This window comes from Bubalus bubalis, chromosome X (assembly GCF_019923935.1).
Source record: "Bubalus bubalis isolate 160015118507 breed Murrah chromosome X, NDDB_SH_1, whole genome shotgun sequence".
NCBI classification, from domain to species: Eukaryota; Metazoa; Chordata; class Mammalia; order Artiodactyla; family Bovidae; genus Bubalus; species Bubalus bubalis.
This window is the reverse complement of record NC_059181.1, coordinates 37480288-37496705: the sequence shown is the minus strand read 5'-3', so window position 1 is coordinate 37496705 and position 16418 is coordinate 37480288. Positions and strand designations below refer to the sequence as shown.

The window sequence follows — 16418 nt, the reverse complement described above, 5'->3', positions numbered from 1 at the left end:
GGCCACACCTAGGGATTCAGCTAAATATCAACCCTGCCTACAACCTGTGTGAAACTCAATTCTGCCCACATTACTCAACTTTCTTCACACAGAAACTTATTTCAAAAAATTCAAATGATTTCTGGGATACAATGGGAACTTCTCAGTTTCCAGACACCCTTCCTCTCACAGCTCTGGTCGATAAAAATTTCCACTAAGATTGACCACAGAAAGATATTATACAAATAAATAATAGATAAAAATTACTGTGCACTGAATTACCAGGCACTACACATTATCTTCCTTAATCTTTGCAACAACCCTATAAGATGAGTGCTATACTTACCCCTGCTGTTTTGCTGAGGAAACCAAGGTATAGAGAAGTCGAATCACTGATTCAAGGTCACACAACTAGTACATCCTAGGGCTGGTACTCAAACCTGGGCAGTCCTTCCACTTAACTACAACTTATGATGTCACTGGCAAACGAACATCCTCATCAACACCATATTTACCACTCAATTCCAACCTTCTTTCTGGCTAAATGATAAAGTGCCAAAGATGTTTTCTAATATCTATGCTATTGTTTGGAATCCAGGAAGAGACTGACCTACAATGGTCTCCAGTGTGGTTGGAGTTGCCCCAGTTCTGATCTAAATTGTTTCCAACAAACAGAAAACAGTCAAGGAAGGCAGACAAGTTAAATAATATTACCTTATTCTCTTGTCCTCTACTTTTTTCAAATATTCATCTCTCTTTAGGACTCCCAGGATCATCTCCTTCTCATGATCTAATAAAAATGACAGGTTGATGAACTCAGAGTTCTTAGACATGGTATTTCAGCAGTAGCCCTGAGTGGCAGTGGTTGAATTTTCCAGGTAAATTGATACCCGCAGTTCTTAAGGTCCCCGTGAATAACTCAAGAGTCACTCAGTTGCTTGATGAACAGAAGCTTTTATGAGGTCTCTGAAGATCTGATGATGGTAGGTAAGGATTCTTCCAGGCAACACAGAAAACAAGCTCCACTGGGATTACATTTCAAGAAAGTCATTATTGTTTTAACTGAAAAGATCTCCAAAGCCTTCGCTTTGATATACAGTCCAATGGCAGCTGAGTTCCCCTAATGATGCTCAGCATTACTCCAGGAAGCTACAGAGCAGAAAACAGATCTGCTGGGATGGAATCCAGAAAATACTGCAAAGGTGGAGGGAACAAAGGAAAGAAAAATTAATTAGGTGATTTTCCCCAAAGCATTTGTAAATGTGTCTAGTATTCGAAACAGTGATGTACCTAACTCAAACACCACTTTTCAATCTGTAAACAGGCACTGATGAGATATCTATTGTACTTAATACAGCAACAAAGAGTTACTTATATTTCGTTGATTCCAAGTTCTCTATGTCAATTCAGTTTCTTCCATTATAACGAGCATCCCCTACCAGCCAGATCCTGTCACCACCCTTACAGCTGACCCATGGGAGAACTGGGTCACTAGGGCAGCCTGGACTGTCCACAACAGGACAGGTCCCTTAAGAGGCTCCATCCTGCCCTCCCTCCCCGAAACTAGAACCACAACATAAGAAAATACTACTAACAAAACAAATACGAACCAGTGCTGCACGTATCAACCTAAATTTCTCTCACAAACATAATGTTGAATGAAAACACTTGCAGAATTCATGCAGAATAATATGAACAGCTTATACATGAAGGAAATAATTTTCAAAGACATTACATCTAGTTTAAGGCCACATACATTCGTAGTATAAATACAAGGAAATTCATGGGAAATTCAGAGATGCAATTGGAGAACACAGGAACTTCAACTACTGGGTGACGTTTTATTCTCAATGTAGGTTTATATCTTATGACGTACATGGTTGTGAATTATACCAGATCTATGTTACGTACTGCAAGATAGCTGTTTTAAGACTCCCATTTTGTCAACATAAGCTCACCAGGCCCTCTCCTTCATATTAATTCTTGAGCACATTCTTTCATTGGCTTGGTACCTCAGTTCTCTCTGTGCATCCTCTTAAGAATGATAGCTCTTAGCATGCCCTACTGGGTTTTGGGATTTGGTATCATCCCATGACAATGTTCCTCAGCCTCCCTCTAGGTCTCTGAACTACAATCTACATGCATGTGACACTTGGTTTGGTTGATTCTAGCCAGATTTCCAAGTGCAACTAGATACTTACTCCTAGACTGCTTTGGGGTCTCCCAGTTACCATAAGTTCAGATTGACCTCAAATTCTCAGATCTGAAAGGACAGGCTCTAGTCCAGGGCCTCTTTAACTTTCCAAAGTCCCCATGTGTTTGTTCTCTGCATAGTATAATGAAACCAGAACCTTGCTGAAATGACCTAGAACTGAACTGCTCCCACAGAACAAGAGCGATTCCACCTGGGGGAAACTGACCAGATCTCAGTGAGTGTAGTAGACTCTTTAAATATACTGCAGGCCTTTAACCCATTTCCAAAGTCCTAAAGGCTGTAAGGCTCAGAGGATGCCAAGATTGACATGAAAAGGAAATAACAAGGTTAAGAGTAAATGGGGCTCATCAGAAAGGTTTAGGCTTTTTTAAAAAAACACGGTGGCACTAGTGGCAAAGACTTTGCCTGTCAATGCAGCAGACACAAGAGGTGTGGGTTAGATCCCTGGGTTGGGAAGATCCCCTGGAGAAGTAAATAGCAACCCATTCCAGTATTCTTGCCTGGGAAATCTCATGGACAGAGGAACCTGGTGGGCTACAATCCATGGGGTCACTAAGACTCCAACACGACTAAGAAACTGAGGACATAGCTGATTTACAATATCATGTTAGATTCAGGGGTACAGCACAGTGATTGTGTGTGTGTGTGTGTGTGTGTGTGTGTGTGTGTGTGTTTCAGATTATTTTACCATATAGGTTATTACAAAATATTGAGTAGAATTCCCTGCGCTATACACTAGGTCCTTGTTAAGTTATCCATTTTATATATAGTAGTGTGTATGTTAATCCCATCCTCCTAATCAATGTCTACCTACCCTTCCCCTTTGGTAACCGAGTTTATTTACACAGCAGAAATAGACCCATAGACATAGAAAGGTTTGGTTTTTCCATCAGATTGCAGTCTCTCTCAGATAAATAGCACAGCTGTTGTTTCTGCCCCTTCTGTGTCTCATCTATTTTCAGGTAAAAATAGGAAAAGCACTTGGTAACTCAGATAATGAATATGTTATCATCACAGCCAGGTTCACTTAACACATACTGTGTATTTGCAATGTCAGATTTAGAATGCCCTATGTGACTCTTCAATAGAATTGTATTTAGAATTTATTCAGAAGGTTGGAAGCTATAAAAATGCTTGACCTGAGGCTTCTGGTTATTCTTGCCTTGGGCTTAAGTATATGCAAGTCTGCCTTCTAAAAGTCCAAGAGTCTACTGAGGAGAAAAGAGGGAGGGGTGGAGTAACACCATGGGGCTATCGCAGGATAGTGACAGAGAAGATGGGAAATCAAACATGGATATAAGAAAAATGAAATTAGTCAGTAAGAGTTTAACAAAATTAGCCCTGAATGGATTTTTACCCATCTATACCTGGACTAATAGAAATGATTTATAAATGAATGACCAAGGAGATCAGAAATAGCCAAAATTTTATCATGAAAATCAAGATGTTTCCTCCAGAAGGCAGGACGGGACTGTATCATTTAGTAACATGGAATCAAAATGCTGGGCATCCAGTCCTTTTGGAAAAACACAGGATGGAGAAGATGAGACAATGAGCGTGGAACAAGACAGAGGAGATCCAGAGAGCTACATGCCGACAGTGCCCAGCCAGACTCAGACCCGAGCAGAAGTATTTGGGCCCCCAAGTGAAAGTTAACAATTTGTTCCCAATAGTACATGCTCCATGTTGGGTGATGAGGACTCAGTCTGGCAAATTTTCATGTCATCAATACCTCAAAGCAGACAATTATTTCACTCTTGCTTGAGTTTAACTTTCTTCTGGAGACTTCTGGTTGCAATTGGCTTCCCCTAGAGCTCTCCCTTCAAGAAATGGATGTCCTGGTCCTCCCAAAGGAACCCTCTGTGTCTAGTTTAGTTTGAACCTATGTCTGATCTGCTGTCTGTATGCTAACCAAATCACATTTCTGAACCCTTGGAGGACCAGCATCTGGGCTGTGATTAATTTACTTAAGTAGGTACCATTTTTGTATTATTTATTTATTTTTTGGCTGTGCCACACAGCATGTGAGATCTCAGTTCCCAGACCAGGGTTCAAACTCACGCCCCCTGCATTGGAGGGGCAATGACTCTTAACCACTGGACCACCAGGGAAGTCCGAATATGTACCATTTTTGGATGATTGTGTTAAGCTAGTTCATATCCTCTGCTATTGAATCCCTTACCCACTATGTACACATTTTAATCAAGTGACAAAAAAGAATAACACTAATCAGGAGTGTATTTGATCTAGAGATGAGTCTCATTCTCTTTTGAGTCTCATTCTTTTAGTTAAATGGACCCAGGGAACACTAGTCAAATCAGGAGGGACGAACTCATGTTTATTTTCTTCTTCAAAACCTTCACTTATAAACAGATCTCTCTCCTTCAGCATTTCAGATATGGAATTTTCCCTCTCTGGCCAGTAGCCTTGCCAAACTAAGCTAAATATTTAAAAAGAGGACCAGATGGTTTGGATGTCATTCTATTGCTAGATAACTCAGGACAGGTCATTCCCTCTGCTCAGTACCACACAAAATGCAATAAGGAAAAAATCCCACAACATCCCGCAAAGACCTAAGTTTCTTTAAAAGCATCTGTTTTGAGTAACACACACTTAAAATTCATCAGGGTTGGAATTGTAGGCAAAGGAAAGGGTATATCTGAATGAATTTCATTATGAGGTACTTGAAATGCAGCTTTAAAAATAGTATGTTTTGGGACATCCCTGGTTGTCCAGTGGCTAAGACTCTGTGCTCCCAATGCAGGGGGCCTAGGTTCGATCCTCCGTCGGGGAAGTAGATCCCACAGGCCACAACTAAGACCGATAGAGCCAAATAAATAAATAAATCAAAACATGTACGCACATTTAAAAAAATCGTATGTTTTACAAATATAAAATGGGAGTACTTCACATTCTGGATTAACCAACACATTTCCAAGTCAATGACAAAAAAAAAAAGAAGAAGAAAATGGATGAACTCTTACAGATTAAGAGTCCAAAGAGCCATATAACCAAATAACTAAATACAATACAAAAACCTTGATTATTTAGATTAGATCCTTTAAAACAAAAATTATTAAAAAAAAACATTCTAAGGACACTGAGGACACGTGCATATGGACCAGATACTAGATAATATGAAATTACTAATCCTTTTAAGTATGAAAATAATATTGTGGTTATTAGTAAGAATATTCTTTGAAATGTTGTTGTTCTTAGAAGGTGCATAAAGAAGCATCCAGTTGGTAAGTGTATTATTTGTAACCTATTTTCAAAGAATTTTCAAAGAAAGTATTAACTATAGAGATGAACTAAATATGGTAAAATGTTAATAGCAGTACCCGGTTGGCAAGTCCATGAGGGTTTACTGTATTTCTTTTCAACATTCCTGTATGTATGAACATTTCATTAAAAGAAGTGAAAGGAAACGCGTCGGGAAATGAGCATGATAAATGGAAGTTCGCAAAGCTGAATCAGTGATGACAACTGCACTGTGTCTATAGACAGCATGTGCCCCTTCAAAATCAATACGTTGACACCTAAGCCCCTGTGTGATGATGTTTGGAGGTGGGGCCTTCGGAAGGTGATTAGCTCAAGAGACCAGAGGCCTCGTGAATGATGAGAGCTCCCGCCTCCCTTCCGCCATGTACGGAGACAGGAAGAAGATAATATTTAAAAGCCTGGAAGTGGGTGTTCACCGAACACCAAATATGCCAGCACCTTCCTCTCGGACTTCCCAGTCTCGAAAAATGGGAGAAATAAATGTTTCTTGTTTAAGCCATCCAATCTATGGTGCTTTTTTTGTAGCCCAGACAAATCGAGATAACTGTGTATCATTTTCGGCAGAAAAATGCATTAGAACTTAGAATTACTGTAAATTACTTTTAAAATGATTGAATTACATTTCCTAATCTCAGGTGGGTAATTGACGTCTCAAACCTCTAAGAAGAATGACATGTCACAGATAATCCTTTAACCATTTTATCATCTTCAACAAATAACCATAAAACACTGTGATTAACGGCTAAGGAAGTGATAAGCCAGTCTTATCCCTAGAATTATCTTTGTGAAGACGGTTTCTAGCTATGCTTCTTCCATCACTTGAGAAGATTATGAGACGAAGAAAAACAATTTTGTTGCATTGTTATTTAGTTATAAATTCAGCTAGTCATGAAAAAAAATCACATTTTTAATGAAAAAAATACTCATTTTAAAAAATGCACTGCCAGAGGGAATATAATAGTTATGAAATAGAGACAATGAGAACTTACATCTTTGGCAGGTTAACTGTTTCTAATGCAATATGAAGGACATTAACTCCAAGACTTTTATCACTGGAGGTGATCTGGCAAGGAGTGCATGAACTTGAGCCTCCAATTTCAAGTATGAACTGTGTCCTAAGGACTAGTAAGAAACTTGTGAGATTTGCCAGGGCACTGCTTAATAGCTGAAAATTGGAAGCAATGTCAGATCACAGGAAATGGATACATCAATATAACATATTATATAATATTAAGGTAGAAATATGCAGAATGAACTGGCAACCCACTCCAGTATTCTTGCCTGGGAAATCCCACAGACAGAGGAGCCTGGTGGGCTATAGTCCACAGGGTCACAAAGAGTTGGACACGACTTAGTGACTAAACAACAAGATGGAAACATACATACTGTATGTCAAGTTAAAAAATCAGGTTATTGAACAATGTATCACAGAATCCTTCTTTATAAAGCTAAACACACATATCAATTGGAAAAAAAAATAGGATGCTTCTGGAAGAACTCTTATGAGGAAATTAACACAAAATTAATTTTCTGTTGCCTGTTACTGACAGCACAACAGCAAGATGAATTTTCAGCACACTTAGAGGGATATTTAGGATGCTTAGAATAACCAGCAAAATAGCATATGCAAAATTTACTTGAGAGCATCTTTCAAATAGATAAGCAGGGAGGACTGCTGCTGCTAAGTTACTTCAGTCGTGTCTGACTCTGTGCGACCCCATAGACGGCAGCCCACCAGGCTCCCCCGTCCCTGGGATTCTCCAGGCAAGAACACTGAAGCAGGGAGGACTACACATGACTATCAAGAGGTTAGAACTGAGAGAGAGATAAAGATGCTGTGAGGAGAGAAATGAACAGTTCCTTAACTATGAACACAACCTGAAAGATTCGAGGGCCAATGCTACAGAACTGCAAGCATTTACTTTTAATTGAGCAGTTTCTTCTCCCATGGACATATCTGTGTGGCACATTTCATAGGGGTGCAGTAGTTGAATTTCTTTTCAAAATGGTATTGATTCCCTGAGCAATAGTAGGATGGTCAACTAATAAGACCAGCAGCTTTACCATGATGCTCCAAGAACAGCATCCTCAGAATGTCCCAAAATAAAAACAGCTAGTACATAGATGATTCAACTAATCCTCATGACCCTCTCACAAAATAAGTTCCAATACCCCCATTTTATAGATGAGGAAACTAAGGCAAAGGACATTAATTACCATGCCCCAAATTATGCAGTCAGTAAGTAACTCAGAGCAGTCTGGTTTCAAGGACCCTGCTTCTAACCATGATAGTGACTACCTCTCAGGGCCTCCATGGAACAACCTGCATGCTCAGTCATGTCTGACTCTACGACCCAATGAACTTCAGCCGCCCAGGCTTCTCTGTCCATGGGATTCTCCAGGCAAGAATACTGGAGTGGGTTGCCATTTCCTCCCCAAGGGAATCTTCCCAATCCATGGCTCAAACTGCATCTCCTGCATTGGCAGGCCAATTATTTACCACTTAGCACTCCACAACTTATCAGAATTTTTAATGCTCTGATGTTCACTGTGAATTTTCACAGAACCCTCAATTTGAAAAAGATATTTAACATTGTTTGTTCTTAATCATGGCATCACATGTTTTGATATTTTTAAAGAGGAGACTATGTCTATTTTTTTTTTAATAAAAAAACTGGTCAGGAATAAACCTAAATAAATTCAAGAAAGAAAGATTTGAAGGAATTACTAGATACACTTGTACCATAATATCTGGTAATTCCTCCATATGCTTTTTAACTAGCAAGACCCACAAAATCCTGTATTGCCAAAAAAAGTTTCACACAACAGGCCATATATAAATTTTAAGTATCTATACAAAAGAAGCCAGTATAAATAAAAAGAAAGAAGAGACAAGCTGGGAAATAAGATTTTTCTATATAAAGCAGAAAAAGGATAACATAGAAAGTATAAACAGCTCCCATAAATCACAGGAAAATGAACCAGTAAAATAAGGGGCAAAAACAAGAACAGGTAAGCCATAGTATTAGCAATTTACAAGCAATTCATATAAATATGAAATAAAGCTTATTTGGTCATTCAAAAGAAAATTATGACAAGGAAAACACTTTTTAGTTTTTCATTAGATTATGAAAATGTAAAAAGAAGCAAAATCCACCATCATCCAATGTTTGGTGAGGGTGTGTAGAAATGGGCATATTCATGCTCCATTGGTGGAAGTGCAAATAGGTTCAACTCTTAGCTGAAAGACAGTTCTCCATGGGCTCTTCCATATTTACATGTCTTGTGAGCAGAGGCACTAACTGGCCTTTTATTCTGGACAATCCTTCCCAAACTGTTTGTAGAGTGACTAGTGAATGACATAGTCTGCCTCTCTTTGGAGCAAGGGAAGATTCCCTTACAATTTGTTTCAAAAAGCAAAAGTCTCCCTCAAGGGCCAAGGGCAGATTTCCTTGCAGTCCATTGTAAAAAAGTTGAATTCCCTACTTTCAGGGTTCCTCAGCTGTTACACAAATCCACTGCATGCACACAGTTTCCATCAGGGCACTTGTGGGCAAGGGGAATCAATGCCAACGTGAAGCTCACAAGACTATAATAATAAAATCCATTGTATCTGACCCAGGATCATGTGTCTTCAACCACCATACATAAAACTGACAGAGCTGCTTTATAGCTTGAAAGTAGAAAAAAATCTGATCTTTTATGGTTCTTACCATAACCGTAACCTTTTTAGAGGATGAATTGAATCTTTCAAAATTGGTCAAAGGGTACAAAGTTCCAGTTATACTAGATGAATAACTCCTAGGGATCTACAGGACAGCTCATTGACCACAGCTAACAATACTGCATTGTTTACTTAAAAATGTGCTGTCTTTACAATAAATACACACAAAGATAAATATTCACATACACACATATACATTCTAAATGTGTTAAATGAAATAAATACACACCTAAATATGGAAAAAAGGATGGGAGGAAGTCAAAATATTAAGTTTATCTTTGGGTAGTTATACTATAGTTGTATTTTAATTTCTTCTTTATAATGCTCATTTCCATGTTTCTACAATGAATGAGTAGTGTCATATAGTTTTGTGGTTAATAAATGTAATTTTAAAATAATGCTTAATTCACTAAGGCATGTTCAGGGTGGGAAAAAATAAAGCCAAAGAACAGATACAATGGGTTACAGAGCATATAAATGTTCATGCAATGAAATGCTGAATCTAGAAGATACATAAATAAATAAAGCATGGGCTCTGTTCCTAAAGAGTTTGTCTATTTTGTAGTGAAGACAGATGAAAACATTTTAAAAAAGGTCATAAATGCCAACTTGGCTTTGAGAACACAAAGAAAAGGACAGTGAGGAAAAGGAAAGTGGTCATTGTGGGATGTGAAGATGGTAAATATGAAAAGCCACAACTACACAGAACTGGTCCAGGGAATAGTGAATAATCCCAAGGCTGGGGTCTGAGTTCATGGTGGAAAGGGGAGAGGAAGGAAAGAGCCAGCCAGGGAGGAATTTGATGGCCAAATAAATCACCTGGACTTTATCCAGTGTTTCCCACACTGTGTCTTGCGGACTTGTTTCTTAGGAAACACAGCAAGGCAGGTTGCATGGCCAAGTCTGTGGCGCCGACCCCTGCTTCAAACAGCAGCTCTGCTTTTATCTCTTCTATAAGTTGGATTTTCTGGCACGGTTTTATTTGAAGAAAGAGCCCCATGACCTTAAAAAGTCTGAACACTGCTCCCATGCCATCAAACTGTTGGATGCTTTTAAGACAAGGAATAGCACAGTCAGATTTCTATTTTAAATGCGTGTTTTGAAAGACATCAGTATTCAGTGATTGTCTGAGAGGGTAGAGGTAATGTAGACAATGAGGAGGATCAGGCAGGAGGACCAGGGAGAGACTGGGAAGTGAAGTTTGTGGGGAAGGAATAAAGGATCATTTTTTATATATTTGGGGATAATCTCATAAGGTCCAGTTACCAACTAGATGTGAGTGGGAAGAGAGCCACTGAAGTTTCTGGCATGGGGAAATGCAAAGATTCTTAAATTTTAGTTTACATTAGAACCAGCCATGGGACTTGTTCAGACATAGATTCCTGAGGTTCCATCTCCAGAAATCCTAATTCAATAGGACTGGGGTAAAGCCTAGGAATGTTGATGGTAGTATTACTAACAGAGATAGAGGATACACAACAAAAAAGGGTGAGAGAAAAAAAGTTATTTAAAATCTGAAGATGTTGGGGTCCAGGTGCTTAGGAGGCAAATATCAAAAACAAAGACCTGTTCAGAAGGGCATTTGGTATGAATAGAGTTTATCAGAGAAGTCTATACAAGAGGCATTCAAATGAGAATTACTGATACCTACATGGTGGCTGAAATCATGGAAGTGAGAATACACAGGAAGAGAAGAGGCAGAGACAGGATCATGAAGATCAGTAATTTTTAAAGAAGACACAAAGAAATAAATGCACTGATGAAAGAAACTAGGGGCAGAGGATAATCAACACAGCAAAAGACACAGTTGAGTCTAATGAACTGGGAGTCAAGCATATCACTCAAAAATCAATGGAGGCCACTATCATGTCCAGGGAGGCTTCCCTGGTGGCTGAGACAGAAAAGAGTCTGCCTGCAGTGTGGGAGACTGGGGTTTGATCCCTGGGTCGGGAAGATCCCCAGGAGAATGAAACAGCAACCCACTCCAGTATTCTTGCCTGGAAAATCCCATGGATGGAGGAACCTGGCAGGCTAGAGTCCCTGGGGTCGTAAAGAGTGGGACACGACTGAGCAACTTCACTTTCACTTTATTATGTTCAGATTTCAATCAATCAATCAAGTAAACTGTTACAAACAACTCCAGTTGCATGATCTCCAGAGTTTCTGGGTACCACACTAAACCCAGAAACTCTAGGAAATGTACCTTATCAATACATTGAACTCAATCCAGTGTTATATCACATATTCCTTGGCCATATCCTAGTTTCTAATAATATAGATTAGTAAACCTTGCATTATTATTTGGGGGGGGTAATCTAATTCCTTCAAGATCATACTTTGTACTTGTCCCCCCCCCTCCAGAGCATACTAAAATATGATCACAGTTAGGGGTCTTGTGGGAACAAGGATTATTTGCAGCAACTATTGATTGTTGGATAAGTTCTTGCATCCAAAAAGAAAAAAGAGACAGCCTGAAAATCAGCCATCAGCTAGGAGACCTAAAATTGTCATTGACCAAGACCACAGGAAAGAAGAGTACAAGATAGACATCTGGGGGGAAGCTCTACAATAAGTTATGTTGTAGGAGACAACTTGAAGCCTGGAGAGTTTTGAAAAGTCATCTGTGTTCTAGTATGAGTATAGCATAGATCCTTCAGGGTAAAGTGAAGTGAAGTTGCTCAGTTGTGTCTGACTCTTTGTGACCCCATGAACTGTAGCCTACCAGGCTCCTCCCTCCATGGGATTCTCCAGGCAAGAGTACTGGAGTGGGTTGCCATTTTCCTTCTCCAGGGGATCTTCCCGACCCAGGGATCGAACCCAGGTCTCCCGCATTCCAGGGAGACGCTTTAACCTCTGAGCCACCAGGGACTCCTTCAGGGTAAAGCAGCTTTAAAGTTGGCATAAGAGGAAGCAATATTCTACCCATAAGTTCACCTGTCGTCCAAACCTGATTAACCAAGCTCTCTGTATGGATAACAAATTACTGCTAGGAAATCCTGCTTCCAAAATCTTATTGACATGACCTAGCTGAGAAGACTAGGTCCTTATACCTACCTAGGCTACTCGAGCAAGTATCCTGCAACCCAGGAAGATCTATTTTTAAACAAAATCTGAAGCTGATTCTCATGAGCTCAGACAGCTCCTCCTGGGTAGAGGGGGGTTGGTTACCCATAAATACAGCCAGTTTGTTGCCCCTCTGACTTAGTTCGGATTCCTATCAGTCTGATTACTAATGCCAAGTCTGACAAACACAGCAAGCAACTGGGGAGTAAGATGAACAAGATTCATGCAACTTAGAGGTGGTCTTACACCATGCTCTATACTGTACATGTGAGCTCAGTTGTGTCTGACTCTTTGCGATGCCATGAACTGTAGCCCACCAGGCTCCTCTGTCCATGGGATTTCTCAGGCAAGAATACTGGAGTGGGTTGCCATTCCTTTCTCCAGGGGATCTTCCTGACCCAGGGATTGAACCCACGTCTCCTGCCTTGCTGGTGGATTCCTTACCAATTGTGTGCCACCGGGAAAGCCAGATGCTCTACACTTGGGGCTGGCAAACTTCTTCTACTGAGGGCCAGCCAATAAATATGTTAGGCTTTTTGTTACAAGAGGCAAAATCATGGTTATATTGTAGCTATTTATATAACAAGAAAGAAAAATGTCTACAAATATTTTACTGAAAAAAATCAAAATATAATAATGATTGAGAACAGTCATTTTGGGGGGAGGTTTTGGTAACACATAACTACTAATGAGAAGAATGGAATTACAGGAAAGATAGCATTTCACTTAACTGGGCTCCAATGTTAGTATTCCTATAACCAAGTTGATGAAAGTAGGCCTGATCTCACCCCAAACCTGCTAAATTTGAATGTGAATTTTAACAAGAGCCCTCAGTGGTGTTTGTGCACCCTGAAGTTTGAGAACACAGTGGTCGAGTTCCTTAATGCTATCTGAGCTGCATTTCTATGCTTTTAAAGAAGAAAATGAGGATTTCTTTGGTGGTCTAATGGTTAAGAATCCACCTGCCAATGTAGGGGACACGGATTTGATCCCTGGTCCGGGAAGATTCCACATGAACTAATCCCATGCCCCACAACTACTTAGCCTGTGCTCCGCAACAGAAGTCACTACAGTGATAAGCCCACCTCACCACAAAACTCGAGTCACGCTGGCTCTCCACACCTAGAGGAAGTCTGCACACAGCAACAAAGTCCCAGCACAGCCAAAAATAATAAATTGAAAACAAAAGAAAATGAAAGTTGTGTGACTTAGAAAACATTCTCAAACCATTCTTGCCTGGGAAATCCCACGGACAGAGGAGCCTGGCCGGCTACAGCCCATGGGGTCACAAAGAATCAGACAACTGAGTGACTAACACTTTCACACTTCCAAAGTTTCACTTCAAGAAATCTTACAGGGTCTCTGGCCCTGAAGTAAAGACCCAAGGGACTCTCTTGCCAGGCCTACCACCAAGATGAAAATGTTCTGCCACTAAATTGTGGCGATGGTGTTTAACCTCTCAATATACTATAAAACACTGCATTTTATATTCCAAATGGGTGGATTCTATGGGAGGTGAATTGTCTCAATGAGGCTTCTTAAAAAAATCAAATTGAAGAACTTGAGTTTATAGGTGAATTTTAAATGCATTTTTAAAACTTCACATAGTTTTTCAATAGACAGCTCAAGTAGAGAATTGCAAGGACTCCAGGTTTCTGATTCAGGAAGCTCTGAGTACAAACTCCAGCTGTACTACTGACTGTGTTACAGACACTAAGCTATTTAACCTCTCTGAACTTCAATTTCTTCTTTTGTAAAGTAGAAATAATAACAGTACCCATCACATAGGGGTACTAGGGGCATAAAAAGTAACTGTTAATGCAAAATGTCTAGCACAGTCCATGTAACACACTCTTGAAATCATGACATACTTCACATTAACCAAGTCATAATTAACCATGCCTGATCTATTATCCATGTTGTATTATATTTTATATTGGATAGACTATCTTCAGCTCCATTATCAATCATATTTGCCTTAATGCCTTTTCCTAATGGTTCATGGTAATAATGACAGTAAACACACAGTATGCATGCATGCCTGCTAAGTTGCTTCAGTCATGTCTGAACTGGGTGCAACTGTGCAAATTCATGGACTGTAGCCCGCCAGGCTCCTCACCCATGGGATTCTCCAGGCAAGAACACTGGAGTGGGTTGCCATTCCCTTCTCCAGGGGATCTTCCCATCCCAGGGATGGAATCTGCATCTCATGTCTCCTGCATTGGCAGGCGGTTCTTTATCACTAGCTCCAGCTGGGAAGCCCAAACACATGGCTGCTGCTGCTGCTAAGTCGCTTCAGTCGTGTCCGACTCTGTGCGACCCCATAGATGGAAGCCCACCAGGCTCCCCCGTCCCTGGGATTCTCCAGGCAAGAACACTGGAGTGGGTTGCCATTTCCTTCTCCAATGCATGAGAGTGAAAAGTGAAAGGGAAGTTGCTCAGTCGTGTCCGACTCTTAGCGACCCCATGGACTGCAGCCTACCAGTCTCCTCCATCCATGGGATTTTCCAGGCAAGAGTACTGGAGTGGGGTGCCATCGCCTTCTCCGAAACACATAGCATTCATATCCAAATACCAGACCTTACTCTGGGGTGCTGATTTATACATATTAACTCATTCAATCTTAACATTAACCCTTTGAGTTATTTTTACTATTTCCATATTACAGATATGGAAAATTAGGCAGAGGGAGATTAACTTGTTCTGTGCCACAGAGCTCAAAAGTGCTGGAGCTAAGATTCAAATTAAAGCAATCTTCCTCTGTCCATGATTACATTGTACCATAGAATGAAATATATATATATATGCACACATATATGGGATTCCCTGGTAGCTCAGAAGGTAAAAAATTTTGCCTGCAATGCAGGAGACCCAGGTTCAATCCCCTGGAGAAGGGAATGGCTACCCACTCCAGTATTCTTGCCTGGAAAATCCCATGGACAGAGGAACCTGGTGGGCTATAGTCCATGGAATTGCAAGAGTCGGACATGACTTAGTGACTAAACCACCACCACCATGTATATTTTTGTCTTGGTCAATATTATACCAATGCCCGGCCCACCAGCTTTTGGAGGGTCCACATTTGTATACCAAAGGACCATACAAAGATGGATACGCAGGCACACCAGCAAAACAAGAAATAGACTGAGGGAAAAGCAGATTCTTTGTACCTTTTTTCCCCATGAAAAAATGATCTCTACAGTAATGTTGCTCTGAATGTGGTTCATGGACATAATAGTGCTGTTCAGTAAACTTGTAACAGGCAAGATGTGTACAGAATTCAGAGCATTCAAGAACTTTCATGGGACTCTGACATTGACATGACAAAGGAGCATATCATCAGTGGACTCACTTCACCGTACAGGGAATTTTACAAAAGTATTAAGAGTTCAAGGTGGCTTGGAAAATTCAAAACAAAGAAACTGGGTGTTTATCACATATAGTTGGGGAAAGAATGCTGGGAGGCCATCCTCAATGTTTTCTTTTTCTTCTAATGTATCTCAAACTAGCTGTTCTCTCTGCCAAGAACAAAGCTTGGCGATCTGAACACTGAAATTTATTACGAGACAGTGGAGAGAGGAAGGTAAGATACAACACTGAGGCAGCCTCTCCTGAGTGAGAAAGGATGTGAAAGCTGCAGCAGTGGTCAGGGTATGGAGAGAGTAGAGGAAAATGAAGCAAGGAAGGGCCTGATGCTACATGGGCTCCTACAAGCATGGTCTGAACAGCTCAGCTGGGAGAGAGGAAATTAGCACTGTCTGTGGGAACTCAAAGTGCTGAGGGGCCAGCTGACCTAAGAACCTTGAATAATGACAAACATAGGTTTCTCTCCTTCATACACACCTTGACAGAAGGTCACAGAGAGTATGTCAGTCCCGAGACATTGGCATCAGGGCCAGATCAGGGACAACTTTACAGATAAAGACCAGCACAGATTGGGTGAGCCTGTGAAACAGGGAGAAAGGTAAAAATTGAGTCAGCACAGAAAAAAAAAATATACCAGGGAAATGCCTTTAGAAGTTACTTAACTTGACCAGGGTAACTTGCATAGAACAGGGACTCTGGTTCAAATCCAAGCTCTGAAATGTGTCACACTTGGGATCTTGAAGATATGGTTGAACAAAGACATGATCTTGGTTACATGGAAAGCATATG

The 16418-nt window shown here is 40.4% G+C and overlaps 1 protein-coding gene across 11 annotated transcripts in view; it reads right to left on the bottom strand.

Annotated features, from left to right (window-relative positions):
• Positions 1 to 16418, bottom strand: part of SYTL5 (synaptotagmin like 5) — a 259990-nt gene that overhangs the window by 109243 nt on the left and 134329 nt on the right. For 10 of the 11 annotated variants that reach the window (XM_044936827.2, XM_044936829.2, XM_044936825.2 and 7 more), the window contains one exon: positions 694 to 1173. In XM_044936827.2, coding sequence (XP_044792762.2) covers positions 694 to 812 — 119 coding nt within the window. In that variant the 5' untranslated portion in view covers positions 813 to 1173. Of the gene's footprint in view, positions 1 to 693; positions 1174 to 16106; positions 16209 to 16418 lie in introns of all 11 variants that reach the window. The other variant, XM_044936828.2, reaches the window with a different exon arrangement.